The following is a 19325-nucleotide window of genomic DNA, read 5'->3' on the forward strand; positions in this document are numbered from 1 at the left end:
AGAGCAAGTCTAGACCAGTCTGGCAAGGTCTGGGCCATCTACTATGGACCCAAGTTCTGTTCAGCTTAAAAACATCTGCTAGACTGTTTCCAAACCAACAGTTCCATTTCATGTGCCCCAAAGCAGCACATCCTTACCCCTCACACCATAGCTTCAGACCCCTAGCTTCTAGCAGTTGAGTGGGCACGTGACGATTCTCACTGTGGCTTTAGTTTCCCATTTCCCTGACAGCTAATGGTGCCGAGTGTCACTTGTATGTCTGAGGCCATGTGCACATCTTCTCTGGTGAAATGTCTGTTCAGATCTTTTGCTGAATTAAAAAAAAACTTGGGTTGTTTGTCTTATTATTGAATTCTAAGAGCTCGATATATTCGAGATAATACGCATCTAGATGTTTTGCAAATATCTCATAAGTCTGTGAATTGCATTTTATATACACAAACCTTTTGAAGAACAAGTCTTTTTAAGTCTTGAATTTTCAAGCCCAATTTTATTTTATTTTACTGTGTGTGTGTGTGTGTTTTAAAGATTTTATTTGAGAGAGGGAAAGGGAGCAAGCAGGAGAGGGGGAGGCAGAGGGAGACAGAGAATCTCAAGCAGACTCCTTGCTCAGCAGGGAGCCCAATGCAGGGCTCGGTCCCAGGACCCTGAGATCATGACCTGAGCCGAAATCAAGAGCTGGACGCTTAACTGACTTAGTAGCCTAGGCGCCTCAGTTTGCGCTTTCTGGGACGGATTTGAGAAAGATTTGCCTCGATCACTTATATTAGCCCCCCCACTTCTAACCAAGGGGACATAGGGTGCAGCACCCTGAGGGGGAGTAGCTACAAAGTTGTTTATCACTTCTCTCTCAGTCACTGCTATCAGTATGGACTCATGAATATTTTTTCGGATTTAATCCAATACTAAATTATTTTTTGCTCTAGCTTTGGCCAGTGGGAGCTCTTTCCGGGCAGCTTCTGTCCCTTTGACATTAAAAATACCTCAAAATTGTGGTAACAGATACCTAACATTTACCAACTTCACCACTTTTATGGGAACCGTGCAGTAGTGTTAACTATATTCACAGTGGCGGAAAGACCTCTAGAACTCCATCTTGCAAAACCGAAGCCGTTCCCATCGAACAAGTCCCCCTTCCCCTCCCTGGGGCAGCTTCAGTTGCTGGATTCCTCCAGGGACCTCACAGACATGGGATCTCGGAACACTTGTCTCTCTTTGCTTGCTTCACCAGGCACAATGGCCCCAAGGCGCATCCTTCTCCGTAGACACTGAATGCTGGTCCACTGTGCATATATGCTGGATACGGAGTAGCCCTGCAGTTTAGCTGGGGCGCTGAATCTCTTCAAGACCCGGGCTTCAGTTCTTCGGGGCACACATCCAGGTTGCCAGAACACGTTTCCATTTCTGAGAAACGTCCATCCCGTTTTCCAGAGTGGCCACATCTCACATTCTCAACAGCAGTGCACAGGCCTTCCAATGATCCTGACCTTGTCTTTTTTTCTCCCCTCCAACCTTGTGGAGTTGAAATGCATTAATTGTAGTAGCCAGAGATCACCATTCTGTTCCCCTCTAGGAGACCCTGACACAGGAGCACAGCTGGTGGACGGCCTCCTGCCAGGGCACTTCTTCAAATCCTCTGAGGCATCTATGCTGCTGCCCCCTGGCAGTGCCTGGCCACGGACCGACCAAGGTGGGCGGGCGAAGTTGGTCATGTCTGCCCACTTCTGGCCTCTTTCCATGGGGAAGCCTGGCCTGACCCAGACGTCCCCAGGTTGCCCAGCAGGCTGGGCTTTTCCTCATCAACCTTCCCTTCTTCCTCTTCTCTGTCCGCAGGGCCAGACCCCCCCCCCCCTTTATCCCTCATTTGTTTCCCCCAATAAACTTCTGCAGCTGATTTTGTCCTGGCATCTGCCTCTTTGACACAGGATTTTGGGAAGAAGTGAAATTAGATGGTTAGCTATGTCTTAATAATGAGGTCACTATGAAGCTTTTGTGTTCTTTAGAGATTACACATTTCAGGTTTCATTTGACTTTGGGAGAATAAATGACTTCTAATACATTTATTATCTGAGAGAAAATTTATTTATTGTTCTAATTTACTTAAACTTCAAATATTCCATTAAATTACCCAGGAAAATCCAGGTAGCAGAAATATTTAACACATACCTTCAAGACATCTCAAACAAGTCTGAAAAGGCCACAGAATGATATATAAATCTGCCACTGAAATCACTTCCACGTTGTGCAAGTGTAGAAGTGAGCAGAGGTGCAGCCTGCCCTCCCTGTGGCTGTGCGGGAGCTCCGGGTTACGTGTAAGTATTACTGTGAGGCATCAAGTGCCCTGAGGAATCACCCCCATTCCAACTGTGAACCCAAAGCAGCAAATCCTATGTGCCCCTGAAGGAAACCCCTTCCGTGTGTGTAGGGGACAGGCGTGCGGTGCGGGAAGGACTCCGTCACGTGGAATATGATGTTAGAATTCCGCCGTCATGGGTAATACAGAAACATACACAGTCTTCATGTTCAAAGTCTTCATGGGGATTTCTTCTGTAATTTCTAGAATGGATAGAAGATTAAAAAAAGTAAATGTTCTACCTATTCTGTATGAATATTGAAACATTGTTGACTGCTTTTTTTGTGTGTGGGGGTGTTGACTGCTTCTGTATAGGATCTGGCCTGGGCTGGGCTTTGTCCCAGCTCCTGGGGGACCCTCTAGACCCTTGGGACTTCCCGAGTGATAGGAGTGTTTGGTTTATGGTGGGCCCTGAATACTCCTCCTAGCTTCTGCTAATGAGGGGCTCTGCGTGGAGCCACGGGATTTAGGGTGGAAGCTTTCAGTCACGTGCTATCCCTCAACACAGTGCAGCTGGGTGGGCAATGAACCAACTGTGCCCATGTAATGAAGCCTCGCTGCAGACTATGGACCCCCTCCAGGCTCGGGCAGCCTTCCCGTTTGGTGATACACTGTGTGCACCACTGTCACGGTGAGGGGCCGGGAGGAGGAACACTGCCCAGGACTCCTTGGGAGAGGGCCCCTAAAAGCCCCATGTCTGGACCCCTAGATTTGGCCCTCTGTACCTTTCCCTATAAAAAACCCAAGTTCAATAGTTTCTAGCAAGTTTCATAAATCCTGCTGGTAAACTATCAAAACTGAGGGTGAACTTACAGTTGGCAGAAGTGACAGTGGTCTTGTGTGGCCTCTTCTCTGAGTTTGTCATAGGCACCTAACTCCCTACAGTTTGGGTGAAGTGTTGGGCAGACCTTCTGGAGGAAAGCCCTCCAAACTAACTAGCCCTGTGCGCTGACCCAGATGTCCATACACCCTGCCCCAAACAGGTGTTTCCTAGGCCCACAGAGAACCTTCGTGGTCTCCAAATATTAACTCCCATACAGCAGGAGGAATCACTGTGTAGGGTGTGGGGGAATGTAAGGACATGATAAGCCTATAACATCTTATGAGGCCAGAGCACAGTTCCTGAAGACTGAGGGCTCGTGTCACAGAATATGGGAGCTGATACAATGACAAGAACTCTGAGCATCTAAAAGTATAAACCAAATGTAACTGATTAAAATATACTGAACAGACAGACGCCTGGGTGGCTCAGTTGGTAAACTGTCTGCCTTCGGCTCAGGTTCTGATCCCAGGGTCCTGGGACAGAGACCCCAGTCAGGCTCCCTGCTCACCGGAGAGCCTAAGCCTACTTCTCCCTCTTCCTCTGACCCTCATGCTCACGCTCTCCCTCTCTCTCAAATAAAAAAAAAAAAATCTTCAAAGCACACTGAATAGATAAAATCCCAAAAAGAAAGAAATAGAGAGAGAGAGAGAGAAAGGAAAACCAGAAAATGCTCTTTGCCCCCTCGGTTTTTCTTCTGGCAGATCTGAATTCAAAGGGAAGGACCAGGGGCGCCTGGGTGGCTCAGTGGGTTAAGCCGCTGCCTTCGGCTCAGGTCATGATCTCAGGGTCCTAGGATCGAGTCCCGCATCGGGCTCTCTGCTCGGAGGGAGCCTGCTTCCTCCTCTCTCTCTCTGCCTGCCTCTCTGTCTACTTGTGATTTCTCTCTGTCAAATGGATAAATAAAAAATCTTAAAAAAAAAAAAAAAAAGGGAAGGACCAGCGCTCATCCCAATATGAGAACTGGATGTTATACACAACTAAGGAATTGTTAAATACTACAACACAAACCTATGATGTACAATATGCCGGCTAACTGAACATAATAAAAAACAAAACAAAACAACAACAAAAACAAAGGTTAGGACCTTCCATGAGCTCTTGTCCCAGCAGGGAAGCTGGACATCACTTCTGAAGCTGCCTCCACTGCAGGTACTACAGGCCTGGAGATGACACTGAGCATCTTGTGAACAAGCAGGAAGTCATTCAGTGATCCTCCTAATTTACCGAATTAGTACTGTTTTACAAAAGACAACTTTGAGAGGAAGAGGGCAGAGACAATGGGCTGGAAAGAGCCCCAGGCTTCTGGGGGATCCGATCACTGAGTCTTTGAGGTCTCAGGGCACAGTGAGGTCACACTGGGAGCACAGGCAAGGTCTGCTTTGTCAGTCACAGGCAGAATCTCACAAACGTGGTTCTGCCCTGGTCAGTGTCAGCCAGGTGCCAGCACACGCACAGAACCATAGACGACGGTTCCTCTTCACGTCCATGGCTCAGCTGCCCCTGGGGACCAGTGCATGTGGGGAATAAGGAAGCCGTGGGGACTCTGAGCAGGGCCACCATCAAGGGAGGAACGCACAGGAGACAACTCTGGAGGGGGACAGGCTGCAGACAGGTCGCTTCAACAGAGGATGGAGCCCTAAGCCAGCGATGGCTGCAGACACCGGGAGCCCCTGAAAGCCACGTGGAGGCACAGAGGTGTGTTTGGTTACAGAGAGGAACCCAGGTGCAATGGAGGCTTGAGTCTTAAATAACAGGGCGGAAAATTTTAAAGTGTAATAGAAAACATTAAAAAAAAAAGAAAAAAGAAAAAAAAAGGAATGACACAAGAGAAGAAAGAAAGAAACCTCTAAGCCAAAAATCATGAATCCCAAGAGATACCTGAACATTTTGGTTTTCTGGCAGTCCTGGGGGCTTAAAGCTTTGGCATTAAAGGTTATCAAAGTGCGACAAGAAAAAGCCTGGGGTCTACAGACTGGGAAATCCAGTGAACCGTCCTCCCCACAAATGCTGGGGCCCTGGCTAAGGAACCCATAGCCAGAGTACATTTCAAACAAATCCCTCACCACCGAGAAGACAGTGAAGAGAATGCAGTGGGTTTAAATCACGGCCTTCCAGAAGACATGCCCTATTCTACTTCCCAGAAACTGGCCATGACCACAGAGGCCAAGGCTGGGGTGATAGAGTCACAAGTCCAGGACGCCTGGAACCACCAGAAGTGGTAAGAGGCAAAGGCCAGATTCTGCCCTGGAGCCTCCAGCGGCCCTGCTGACACCTGGCCCTGGCCTCCAGAACCGAGAAGACTCTTGTATGTCTCACGGCCCTGGCTTACACCCATCTGTCCGGCCAGCCTGGAGAACTGGCCTCACTCAGCCTTGCTGCGGGCTAGGGACAGACTGGACACAGCCTTATGAGGCTCTGGCCCTCGTGCTGTCCGAACACTCCCTGTGGCCCCAAGTAACTGAGGTGAAGTGGGCCTGGGCTGACAGTGTCCCCAAACAATGAAATGCTCCTTTACATGGAGCTTCAACACAACTCCACTAACTACTGTCGTCAGGATTCTAGAAACAATCAAAGGTTCACAGTAACCACATAAATGCCACATTCGAGAAGGCACCTTGCAGGGGGTAGAAAGATCTATGGTTGTCCCACCTGTGCTTGGCTGCCCGACCCTCCCAGCCTGAGGACCCCACGGTCGCAGGAGGACAGAGCAAAGGCACCGTGTGTGTCCTAACACGACTGTGGCCCCCTCAGGGGGATCACAAAGGGCGCTTATCTCCTTTCACCTGAACCTGGAACCTGCCCAGGTAGGAAAGTGCGGGCATCGCTGGGAAATACAGTCAGGCAAACAAAAAGCCCACAGCTGCCGGGGGGCACAAGGCTGCAGAGGCAGCATGTGACGGAGCCTTACAGTCTGGGGGCAAAGTCGAAGACGGGGTGATTCAGAAAGCCGCGTGTGTGTCCAGGGCAGAGTGCACACGCAGAAAAGTCCAGGCTTTCAACTCTGAAAAAAAATAAGAACTTTTCTGGCCAAATCCGTCTGATGCGGGAGTGAAGGCCGAGCTGAGGAGCAGTGAAGACCCCGCCAGTAAACAGAAGCACAGAGCACCCGGCAGCCCAGGAGGGCCTCAGGCTGGGTCGCAAGGGCGCCGACGGTCACCGCCGCGGGCTGCCCCATGCCTGCTTTATAGCTCCACTTCCTGCTTTCTAGATCATTGAAAAGACAAATACATAAGACACAATTAAAAATTTATGTTTTGGGGCACACAAAGCCGTTTCTGACAAGAATACAAACGGGCAGGGTTTTCGTAACTAAAGTCACATTGGTATTGATTCAAACCAGACTGCTGTTAATCTAGAACATTAACTGTAATCCCCACAGTTAACACTAAGAAAATAGCAAAAGGGGGCGCCTAGGTGGCTCACTGGATTAAAGCCTCTGCCTTTGGTTCAGGTCATGATCTCAGGGTCCTGGGATCGATCGAGCCCCGCATCGGGCTCTCTGCTCAGCGGGGAGACTGCCTCCTCCTCTCTTTCTGCCTGCCTCTCTGCCTGCTTGTGATCTGTCAAATAAATAAGTAAAAATCTTAAAAAAAAAAAATAGCAAAAGAAAAATACACAAAAGGAAGTGTGGAGTGAACTGAAGACAGTGTGCTTAAAAAAAAAAAAAAAAAATCAACTGGACCCCCCAAGGAGGAAATTTTGGAGGACACGAGGGAGAAAATAAATGTAAGACTTCTAGAACAAGAATCCCAGCAAAATGGCACAAGTCCTTCCTGATTAGTAAGTACTTTTTAAAAAACCAAAAACCAAAAAACCAAAATAACCCCCCCAAAAAACAGGGCCTAACTGGACTGGAGGAAGGGGCATAACCTGGTCCAGCCCAGCTAGGCCCTTTCTTACTGGAGGAAGAAACAGAGAAGCTGGGGTCATGGCCCAGGGACACAGGGTCCCCAGAGGCTGAGCACTAATCACGTAACGACAGAACGAGTCCCACCCCCTGTGGGCTTCTGCAGGACAACGGGTTAGAACCGGATGAGACAGAAGTATGGACACTTCTGATGCCAGACAACCAGCCAGCCTCACCCCAACTTTTCACCTCAGGTCACGTGACCCAATCCTCATAGCAGGCTGTCAACAAAAAGCTACAAGGCATTCTGAAAGGCATCAGAAGCACTGCAGGAGAGACACGGAGATCCTCAGACCAGACACAGATGCAGCACAGCGGTGGGGATTAATCTACACTCGAGTTCATATGCCAAGGCTCTAGCAGGTGACGGAGATGCACTGGGGACCGACCCGTGGCGTGGCACGGAGGTGGGCGCTCTGAGAAAGACTGAAGAAGCCCTTTTACCAAAACATGTACACTGGGGCAGAGTACATTCAAACTGCAGAGAACCAAGGACAAGACAACTCTGGGCACTTGTCCCCCTGCACGGAGAGCCCGCCAGAGCGTCCAGCTGACCCAGGCTGCGAGGCTAAATGAATAAACGGGTTTGAGTTACAGTAACAGGAGGGATGGCCCCACAAACAGAAGCCGTTTGGGGAAAGGGCTCCAGCAGCAGCCAGGTGACAGGTGACAAGGATGAAGGAAGAGAATGGGGCCAGTGATGGGAACCTGAGACCAGAGTGCATTTGGGGCGAGGTGCCACCGGCCTTGCTGGGGCCACCGCCGTCTCCTTCCCGAGTGACAGGCCTGGGCTCTCCAATCTTCAGGGCTCACTGAGGAAGTGCCTGTAAGTATGCTCTGTCCACGCTAGAGGAGGGGGCACCACACCATTACAAACTGCCGTTTTATAATACTGTCACTGTTCCGATCCTTGGGGAAGAGAGTGATCTAGAATTGGCAAATAGATGCTAATTTATCTAAAGCATGTATTTTTAATAACTTACCAATATATTTTAACATTATTTTCAATGCAAAAAGCAATCATCCTTTTAATTATTATTTTAACAATCTATATGGCAAATTTCTAGAAAAGAGCAAAAACACAATCAGCAAGAAAGTGCAGCTGTAGTATGTGGTGTCATCTCACCGTGTGTCTGAGCCTCGTTCAGAAACAGCTTGAGCTTCCTGCTGCGAAGACCGAACACCTTGGCTGTCTCATACAGAAGGCCCTGGTGGGTGAGTCCGTTCTGCCCGGGGGGGTTTTCCAGAAGGAGTGTGCCCACTGTTCCCTTTACACACTCTGTGGAAGAAACCACCACTGGGTCAGGTCCTGAGAGTGCAGCCCTCTCACTAACTCTGTCCCTCTGCCGGCCCCTTTGCAGAGGAGAGGCTCCAAGAACCAGCAGGGCCTGGGGGCCTGGTGTCCAGACTGCAGAGGGGAAGGGGCAGGGACGATGGAAATCCCAACGGGTATAAACCCCCACAGCTAGGGAAGTGGTATTCCATAAACACATGCTGTGCACGGTGAGGGCCCAAGATATCCAGGAAAAATAAATAGCCAGCTAGTCTGCTGACCGAGGCATGGATGTGTACATAGATTTCAGAACACCTTCCAGGAAAAAAAAAAAAAAAGGCAAAAACATTTACGTGATGGCACTTAATTCCACTTCATCTGGCGGTAATGTTTACGTGTCAGGTTACCCCACCTCCTGACTGCCAGATGGAGGGTGTTTCCACACAAACACACCAAGAGAAGCCAGCCTGTGTGCTGCCCAGGCAGATCGGAGCACACCTTAATGCACCACGTGCAAGGCAGGCCTGAACTGAAACCCGGCCGCCAGCCCCTCACCCCCGCAGGCACAGGGTTGGCGGCTGGGGGACGCGCACCTTGTGGGCCTGCATTCAGGAGCTGCAGGTTGATGTAGCGGCAGAGTGCAGTGCCGGGGCCGTCCACCACAGCGGGGGCAGACCCCGCTGCCACGCGAAGGGTTTTCCCACTGAGACTCAGTAAGTCAGTCTGGTTTCGTATTTCTAGAAGTAACAACAAAAACAGCAACAACAAATCACTCGTTCAGGATATACAGTGCAGAGCCGAAGTCATTCACTTGATTCTACTTAATTATTATTTTTTTTTTTTAAAGATTTTATTTATTTATTTGACAGACAGAGATCACAAGTAGGCAGAGAGGCAGGCAGAGAGAGAGAGAGAGAGAGGAGGAAGCAGGCTCCCTGCTGAGCAGAGAGTCCGATGCGGGGCTCGATCCCAGGACCCTGAGACCACGACCTGAGCCGAAAGCAGAGGCTTTAACCCACTGAGCCACCCAGGCGCCCCAATTCTACTTAATTATTAAACTATCCTTTATCTTTGCAGTGATGTTTCCACTTAATTTCTCTTTACCAAAGGACATGGCCTTCTCTATAAAATGAGGCTTAAATGACATGCAAATAGCAGATGTGAACACTGCAAAACAAACCACATAATAGTAATAACAAAAACATACAGCAAACTGGTTTTTCTCCTTTTAGGACTTAGTATTTTTGCAGATCCTTGTAAAATCTCCTATGTCAGAATACTAAACTTCACTGTGAAAGGAAGCCTTATATTAAAACATGATAATTATAGTCAGAAGAAAACAGATCATTTGACTCACGAACACATGTGAAAAACAGCAAGACACAGGGGACACATGCAGATCTCACTGATCTACAACTGATCTGCTGAGAGTCGCAAACACGGCTGGGGTAGGTCCCAGAGGAATAGGGGCTGTAGGACCTCCACACCTGTGGCTTCCCAGAATTCCTCTGGGCTGCGTCACAGAGGGTGCTGGCATCTGACACCATGAGCCTGCCCTAGTCTCTGCCCATCTGTCGTGGACCAGCAGCTCGCCTGCGTTCGTTGGCCAATTACATCTCCTCTTTTAGGCTATTTAGAATTTCCTGAAAATTAGCATCCAGATTCTTATCAAAGAGGGTGTACTTGTCTCACGGGGCTGCCATTAAGCATCATAAACATCAGGGCGCCTGGGTGGCTCAGTGAGTTAAGTGTTTGCCTTCGGCTTGGGTCATGATCCCAGGGTCCTGGGATCGAGCCCCGCATTGGGCTCCCTGCTTGGCGGGGAGCCTGTTTCTTTCTCTCCCACGCCCTCTCTTGCTATATCTCTCTCTGTCAAATGAGTAAATAAAATCTTAAAAAAAAAAAAAAAAAAAAAGAATCATAAGCATGGGGCTTACAGCAAACAGAAATCTACGGGCTCCAATTTGGGAGGTGAGGAGTCAAAATCCAGGTCCTCCGTGGGCCCTGCCCCCTCAGAAGCCTGCAGGCAGCTCTCCCCGTCCTCCTCCTGGCTCCTGGAGGCTCCCAGCCATCTGCTTGCAGTTCCCCCCTTCTAGCCCTGCCTTTGTCATCACATGGCCATATCCCTGTGTGCTCCTGGGGACACCCTTATTACCTAATCACACTGGCAACGACCCTGTCTCCAAAGGTCACATTTGGTAGTATGCAGGGGAAGGACTTCAACATGTCTCTCTCTTAACTTAGGCTTGTCTTACTGAGAATCTTGTCTAGCAAGACACAGGCACTATGCTTACTAAAGTCAAAGCACAGCATGGAGTCTCTGAGGCCTGGACCCCAGCCTGAGGCTAACACCGAGTGGACAGGGTGCAAGGCTCCATCTCCTGTGGGGCACAGAGATGTCCATCTGGGCAGGAATGAGGGCAGGTTCACAATGTCAGATGCTGTCACCATCCCAGCAGGGGCCCAGAGACGCAGGGCCAGGGCTGCCAAGGGCCTGGCCCACCCAGCCTCATAAGGAAGGCACAGCTGTGGAGCAGAACTATTACCAAATGACCCCCTCGAGTCAGAGGCCAGCTCCCGACTTTCTACATACCTGCGGCACCACGGAGGACAGCCAGGTCGGTATCTTTCACGCCAAAAATACTAGTAATAACATTCTTCAGCTTTAAAAGGTCCAACCTGTTATCGCCTTTTGGATTTTCCAGAAGTAATACTCCACCTAAAAAACCACAAATGTAAGTAAAACTAAAGGAAAAAGATGTTAAATTTGAAAGAAAAATGCAGGAAAACACACCACTTTTATGTTCCCTCTGGTCAACACCTTCTCACGTCTTTTCCCCACTGTCTACCTGGATTTTTTAAATTTTTTTAATTTTTATTTAATTTTTATTTTTTTTTAAAGATTTTATTTATTTATTTGACAGACAGAGATCACAAGCAGGCAGGGAGGCAGGCAGAGAGAGAGGAAGGGAAGCAGGCTCCCCGCTGAGCAGAGAGCCCGATGCGGGGCTCGATCCCAGGACCCTGGGACCAGGACCTGAGCTGAAGGCAGAGGCTTTAACCCACTGAGCCACCCAGGCACCCCTACCTGGATCTTTTAAAATTATAAGTGGGGAGAGTTCTTCGTGTTCTCTGGACAGACCTGGGGGGCGAAATTGTTTGCAAGGACCACTGCCTGCCTTGTGGCTCAGGCTTTCATCCTTTCCACAGGATCTTTCACAAAGCAGAAATAAATAATTCGTCAGACATTTTCTCTACGATTTCAATCCCTAAATATGTTGATGAGTTTCATGGCCTAGCCTACAATCCAGCTTGGTGAATGTCCTGTGGGAACTTGAACAGAACGGGCGTTCTGCTGCTGCTGGGTGAGCTGTTCCATTAATGTTGATTCGACTCTGGTTTTCTGTCTAGCTCTTCTATCGATTGTTGAAAGAGATACATATTCAATTTTCAAACTGAAACTGAATTTTCTCATTCTCCCTTAAGGCTGCCAGCTCTCTTTTGTGGTTTGCAGCTCTGCTGAAAGCATAATGATCCCACATTTGGAATCCCAAATGTGGATTGACATTTGTAGATTATTTAACATCACTAGTGATTTGCCTTGCTTTACAGAAATGAACATAAACATTCTTGCTTTGTGTAATTTTTAAAAAGATTTTATTAATTCATTTTATTCATATTCATTCCTCCAACTAAGCAAGGAGATTGATGCGGGGCTTGATCCTAGGACCCCTGGGACCCTGGCAGATGCTTAACCGACTGAGTGACCCAGGAGCCCCTATGATTACTATTTTTTTAAAAGTACTCTTTAAGCCCAAGGTGGAACTTGAACTCATGACCCGGAGACCAAGAGGTGCACACTCCCTCTTGGGGTGCCTGGGTGTCTCAGTTATTAAGCATCTGCCTTCGGCTCAGGTCATGGTCCCAGGGTCCTGGGATTGAGCCCCACATCAAGGCTCCCTGCTCAGTGGGAAGCCTGCTTCTCCCTCTCCTACTCCCCCTGCTGTGTTCCCTCTCTTACTGTGTCTCTGTCAAATAAATAAATAAAAATCTAAAAAAAAAAAAAAATTCGCATGCTCCCCTAACTGGGCTGGCCAGACCCTTCCCCTATTTGGTGTAATTACTGATGGTAAGCTTAAGCTTTCTGTCTTATTTGCTGCTTCCACTTGTTCTGTTTTCTTTCTCTAGGCTTCCTATGGGTTATAGGAATATCTTTTACAACTCTATTTTTATTTCTATAGTGCTTTTGTGTGACTCTCCAGAACAGGCTGGTTTAGTGGTTGTAGCTGGTGGTACCACATTTGCACACTAAGACCCAGCCTACTGATGTTGGCATTTGACCAGTTTGAGGGAAGCACAGAAACCCAATCTCCCTTCCATCACTTTGCTCTTCCCTGTTTTTAATTTTCTTTTCTTCTTTTTTTTTTTTTTTTTAAAGATTTTGTTTATTTATTTGACAGACAGAGATCACAGGTAGGCAGAGGCAGGCAGAGAGAGAAGGGGAAGCAGGCTCCTTGCTGAGCTGAGAGCCTGACGTGGGGCTCTATCCCAGGATGCTGAGATTATGACTTGAGCCGAAGGCAGAGGCTTTAACCCACTGAGCCACCCAGGCGCCCCTGCTTTTAATTTTCTTAAATATTTCTTATATATACACTGAAATGTTATATAGCTTTTGTTACAAACATCAAATAATTTAGAAAATTCAAGTAAGAAAGTCCACTGAATTTACCTATACTTTGACTCTTTCTACTGTTGTTTCTTCTGTCCCGATGTCCCTACATTTCTTCTTCTGTCATTTTCTTTGTTTTAGGAGTTTCCTCTACCTACTTTTTTTTAGCTTAAGTCATGCTAGCAACGAACTCTCTTGGTCTCCCTTCACTTGGCGATGTCTTGATTTTCCCTCCACCACAAAAGATATTTTGCTTGATAGAGAATTTTGGGTAGACAGTACTCCTAACATTCTGCCATCTGGCCCCCGAGGTTTCTGATGAGAAATCCAATACTGCTCCAATCGTTTTCCCCTGTAAGTTAGGGGAGCATATTCTCTCATTGCTTTCAGGATGTCTTCTTTGCCTTCAGCTGTCACAAGTTTGACTACGTGATGTCTCCATGTGAATTTTTCATTGGTTTCTCTCAGCTTCTTGAATCTGTAGATGTATATATATTGCCAAGTTCTCGGTCACTATTTCTCTCAATACTTTTGGTCCTGTCGTTCCTTCTTATTCTGTCAGAATTCAGTAACAGAATAGTCAACTTCTGTTAACATCCCACAGATCCTTAAGTCTGTTCATTTTTTTCCTGATTTATAAAAACTCTTTTGTTCAGAATGGGTAATTTCTATTGTTCTATTTTCCAGTTCACAGATTCTTTCCTGTCCCTTCTGTTCTGTCGTTGTGCCCATCCACTGGGTTTTGTATCCTAGTCTTATATTTATCAGTTTTAAAGTTTTCATAAGATGCTTATGAAAAGCATCTTCTTAGCCGATGCTTCCTATTTTTACTTGTTTCCTTTGTGTTTGTAATTGCTCCGTGGAACATTTTAATTACGGCTGCTTTATGTTCTGTCAGATTATTTTATTTTTTTAAGTATGCTCCATGCTGGGAAGCCAAATGCGGGGCTTGAATTCACAATCATGAGATCAAGACCTGACCTGCCGAGGTAGGATGAAAGTCCCAGCTCACTGTGAGCTTCTTGAACACCACGAAGTGGAAGAGGCCTGAGGCTTCTGACAAAGATCTAGGCTCCCCACTTGGTCTTTGCTGGTGGGAGTGGTAGTGGGGCCAGTTTCTTGTGTTGTATGTGGCTAGAGTAGAGCAGATACTGTCTAGAAGTTCTCTGTCTCGCTAGGCTGCACCGCTCCTCATTTTCTAGCTAGAGAGAGCAGGATTTTATTGGAGCATTTTTGTTTGCGCTAGGCATTTCCAGGTTGCCGGCTTCTTCAGCTCCAAGACTGGGATGTATGAGGCAAAAAGAAAAGCCAGCCCTCTTCCCTCCCCCTTTAGGAGTCTTCTGACATTTGCTTTTATATATCACACCCAGAGTGTTTGGTTGTTCTTTGTGGGAAGAGCAGGAAAAAGCACGTCTATTCCATCTTCCTGGAAGTGCAAGTCCAACCCTTTACTTTTGTGGATTCATTTTGATGGCAATTAGAAAGAGGAAGTCATACGATTTCACTAATTTTCCTACAATAGCCTTAAAGACGTTCATAGGTTTAACTAAAAAGTAAAGTTCAACCCACGGGACTCATTTACTCTTACCTTGCTCGCTGCCATTTGTACAAATGTTAAGATTGACATATGCACAAGCAGGACCAGGCAGGGATGATCCTCTGGTGATTGTAATTTCCAGGTCAGAACCCTTTAACTGAGCACATGAGAGTATGCAACTCAGTAACTGCAGCAGTGACCACATCACCAACTAACCCTGCAGCTACGTCCCACACTGAGAGCTCTGTACGATTCTGAGCGCATATGCGATCTCATCACTAAAACAGTCAAAAGTTATGACGTTTCACCTTGTTCTCCTAAATGCAGAACAGAAAATGAAACCATCTTGTAATGTGCCCCACTGAAAAGACAAACAGTGACATCCAGCCCCTGCCTGTCTATACCATCTGGCTCCTTCTACAGAAAGGAGGAATGAGACAAGGAAGACATGGCAGAGTCAGCGACTGAATCAACTCCTTCCCCTATTATAAAGGACCTATTTCTGACTTATGGCCAATATCTTCCATATCTTGGAATCAGATTTTCATAGTTCTTTTTTTTTTTTTTTTTTTTAAAGATTTTATTTATTTATTTGTCAGAGAGAGAGTGAGAGCGAGCACAGGCAGACAGAGTGGCAGGCAGAGTCAGAGGGAGAAGCAGGCTTCCTGCGGAGAAAGGAGCCCGAAGCGGGACTCGATCCCAGGACGCCGGGATCATGACCTGAGCCGAAGGCAGCCGCTTAACCAACTGAGCCACCCAGGCATCCCAGATTTTCATAGTTCTATCTAAAATGTGCCAATAGGAAACGAAACTGTAATTTTATATAAAACCTACTACCATAAAAGTCAACTGCTCTTCAAGTCAACTGTTATTTGCCTTGACCAGTCACAGAATCCACAATCTTCCCTAGTTTGAGGACAAGCCCAGCCCATACAGCCCCCGTTTTCCTGGCAGCCCTCACGCCCCTCCCGGCCACCTTCCCCACCTTCCCCCTCCGTCCTCTCTGGACACTGAACCCACCCTGTATTTTAGGACTGAGAATTATGCCAGTTGCTACTGGGGGTAGAATATCAAGAGATTACTCCACAAACAACATAAAATCTAACCTTACATCTCTTCGTAGTTCAACAAACCCAGAACTCACCTGTGTTTCTTCTTGAATAAGGACTTTATCTGACGTTGGAACTGGATACGGTTTCAAGGGAGTCTTTATGGTGGCAAATATGAACTCTGTGTGGCTTTCGATAACATTATTCAGATACTTCCCTTCAGACTTTGCTTTATAATAAACTGTTATTTCATCAGTTGGGACCAGATTGCACTGAAAGCACATAGAGAAAATTTAAAAGGGAAGCACATTTCTTAGTCAAAACATATGGTGTTGTTGAACAGAGCAGACAGTCCTGTGCTGAATCATTACGGGAGCATACAGGTTCCTGCCCAATCCTCTGAAACAAAGGACTGACTGTGTAGAAACCCACTCACAAAACTTTGAACTGAGGCAGAGCTCCCAAGTATCCCATTAACCTGCTGACGTGGGCTCCTGAGACCCAGAACTACAGGTCTCAGACACCTGGCCTGAGGAGGGGAGGTGGGAGCCCCCATTCTGGTCCGGGCGAGGGAGCCTCTCAGGGTCAGGGGCGGGAGACCCTCCTTGGATGGGGTAGTCCCTCCTCAGGGTTGAGGGGTGGGAGCTCCTGGCTCCCAGCTCCCCAGTAAGGAAGAGCCACCCCTCTGTCCAGATCCAATACTGTCTCCCTGAGCTAGATGCCCTTCCTCAGACACCCACTGTCCTCTCTGATGACCCGCGCCAGTAAGGAGGACTAACCATCCAGATGATCCTGTGGAAACCATGGGGAACTGAAAACGGTGGACAAGGGGCACAGCTTTGCTGAAAGCTCCTGCTCAGAGAAACACAACAGCCATGTCCAGCTTAGGGTGAAAGAACAGGGAGTGGAGGGGCCTACTTTTCCCACAAGCACAACTGAACAGACCATAAATGAGTGACTAATTATCATTACTCAGTTACAATGATTTGTATCACCTGCCTTTCCTGTCCTACCCAACAACCAAAAAACCAAACAACAACAAAAAACCCAGACAAGCTTGTTCTTGATGTGACAAACTGACCTTTTTGCGAAGTTTCTGGATGCGATTGATGACCTCCCGAGCCACTCCTTCATCCACCATTGACTGGTCGGGAGTGACATCTAAGAGAACCAAAACCTACAGGAGAGAACAGTGCACTGCGTGACAACCAAACAAGGAGGAATGATTCTCTCAAACTCAGCACACTGTTTTCAAGTTAAATTCTGAGAAGTCTGTCATGTAGTGCTATTTATTCATCTAACTGAGCAAAGGAGATAAAATTGAACTAGTTTCGCTACAGTTCAGGTGCTTGCAAGGAGCTACTCCTTCCGCGGGGACGGGTCCAGTGACTCCTTCCCTTCCGCGGGTGCCGCTCACAGATGGAGGAGCGGTGTCTCCCGTGTAAGTGTTCCTCGTCTGTGTGACAAGCAGTCACTGCCCTTGCAGGAAGTGGAGTCAGGGCTGCAGGGCCCTTCGCACTGCCAATGAGCTCACGAAGGCCCCAGAAGAGCCCCTGTTGTTTTCTTCAGTCAGGAGAGACTTTCCGGCCTTTGGTCTGTCAGTCTGATTCAACATGCGGTTTCTCAGGAAACCACAACACATTTATTATGATTTACACGGTCATATTTGTGCTGACTTCATCTACTTCCTATGCCATCTGTAGTGAAGGTTGTCAATGATGACTTAAAGAAAAGAGTGTCACCATCGGCACAGTGGTGTCATTGCTAACACAGAGGGAGATACGCTTGTAATTCAAGCACTAGCTGCATGGACGTTTGTTTCCTTTTTTCTCTCTTTTTAAAGATTTTATTTATTTGTCAGAAAGAGAGAGAAAGAGAGAGAGAGAGAGAATGCACAAGTAGGGGAGGGTCTGAGGGAGAGGGAGAAGCAGGCTCCCCATTGAGCAGGGAGCCCAATGTGGGGCTGGATGTCAGAACCCTGAGATCATGACCTGAGCCAGAGGCAGACTCTTCACTGACTGAGCCACCCAGGTGTTCCAGCATGGACGTTTCTTTCTTTTTTTTTTTAGATTTTATTTATTTATTTGACAGAGAGAGATCACAAGTAGGCAGAGCAGCAGGCAGAGAGGCGGGGGGTTGGGGGGGGGGAAGCAGGCTCCCTGCTGAGCAGAGAGTTGGATGCAGGGCTCGATCCCAGGACCCTGAGAGCATGACCTGGGCTGAAGGCTGAGGCTTAACCCACTGAGCCACCCAAGTGCCCCAGCAGCATGGACGTTTCTGATGAAACTTTATCAGAAAGATGAACAGTTTACTCTACTTCATGAGAGCAGAACTGGAGGTGGATGGCTGGGCAGGGCCACCGCAGCCCATAGTATATGAACCGTGTCATTAATCTCAGAAAATGAGGACGCTTCCTTCAGCGCCGTCTCAGGCTGGCCGCCATCAGGGAGTTTACACACTCTCTCGCCCTCCTTTCCCAGCTTCTTCACAGGTGGCTCCTCATGCCGTCTGGCCACATGGAGCTCGGCCTACGTCTCATTCAAGCCACTGCAAAAGGCTTGAGGAATTTGAGGGGGTTGTCTTCCTCATATGGAACTTCCACAAGTCCCTCACTCCCACCCTAGAGATCTCATGATCTGTCTGCCCAGAAAAGTCTGGTCAAGAGCAAAGAGAGATGCTCTGATCCATCACGACAAAAAGCACTGACCTCAGAATCCCAAACTGCTGCACATCCCCCTCCAGGATGTCCGTCCCGTGCCTGCCTCCACACCAGGCTTTGGAGAGGAACCTCTCTCTGTGCTCTTTCCTACCAGATAACTTATCAAGCAGAGGAGTAAGAAGTAGCTTACTTTTCTGTCTCTATGACTGGGTCATTCCTTGAAGGGTGGGGTATATCTTAATCATTTTGGTAGGACCCAACACTCAAGACAATTGCAAGCAGAGGTCATAAAATGTCAATTTCATATATGCTAAAGAAATGCGCATGGCGGGGCACCTGGGTGACTCAGTAGGTTAAGGGCCTGCCTTTGGCTCAGTCATGATCCCAGGGTCCTGGGATCGAGTCCTGCATCAGGCTCCCCACTCAGTGTGAAGTCTACTTCTCCCTCTACCCCTCCCCGCCCCACCCCCACTCATGTTTTCTCTCTAATAAAGATTAAAAAAGAAGTGCACATGTTAAGAGCATACAATGGAGCAATTTAATAAAGCCAATCTAAAATGGATACCTGGTTTACTGTACTCTGAGACCAGCTCAGGAAACCAGCTGGTCAGGAGACCAGCTGAGCCCAACACTCAGGAAAGGCAGAAACAAACACTTTTTCTTCTTATGTTATCTTTTGGTAAAGAAACGTTCCAGGGAAGAGCAACATACCTGGGCATCTGAGTGTGCTTCATACTGCATTGTCCCTCCTGTTGTCTGATCAAATGTGTACATGAGGCGGATATCCTCTTCATGTAGCTCATGGCCTTCTACGACAATGGTCCCTGTCGGAGAAGCAACTGCCACTGTGAGTCAGTCCCCCAGCATCCTCCTCCACATACCGCCCAGCTACAGCACATTATGCCGGTTTTTAATAAAAACTTCAAGCACCAGCTATGGAGACTTCAAGAGATCATGTTCTCCCAACTCATATCCCTTATACTTCCCCATGCTGCCTTGGGGACAGTTAAATTGCTGCCAACGTCCACCCGTGTAAGGAAGTCCCCAGGTCCAAA

At 47.8% G+C, this 19325-nt stretch overlaps 1 protein-coding gene across 2 annotated transcripts in view; it reads right to left on the reverse strand.

Moving 5' to 3' along the window:
- Positions 1–2065: 2065 nt before the first annotated feature.
- Positions 2066–19325, reverse strand: part of IARS1 (isoleucyl-tRNA synthetase 1) — a 72122-nt gene continuing 54862 nt past the window's right edge. For both annotated transcript variants that reach the window (XM_059412021.1, XM_059412020.1), the window contains exons 27-34: positions 18982–19094; positions 16693–16788; positions 15707–15883; positions 14614–14719; positions 10950–11075; positions 8950–9093; positions 8210–8362; positions 2066–2556 (exon numbers count right to left, since the gene is read on the reverse strand). In XM_059412021.1, coding sequence (XP_059268004.1) covers positions 2474–2556; positions 8210–8362; positions 8950–9093; positions 10950–11075; positions 14614–14719; positions 15707–15883; positions 16693–16788; positions 18982–19094 — 998 coding nt within the window. In that variant the 3' untranslated portion in view covers positions 2066–2473. The remainder of the gene's footprint in view (positions 2557–8209; positions 8363–8949; positions 9094–10949; positions 11076–14613; positions 14720–15706; positions 15884–16692; positions 16789–18981; positions 19095–19325) is intronic.

This window comes from Mustela nigripes, chromosome 9 (genome assembly GCF_022355385.1).
Source record: "Mustela nigripes isolate SB6536 chromosome 9, MUSNIG.SB6536, whole genome shotgun sequence".
Classification (NCBI taxonomy): domain Eukaryota; kingdom Metazoa; phylum Chordata; class Mammalia; order Carnivora; family Mustelidae; genus Mustela; species Mustela nigripes.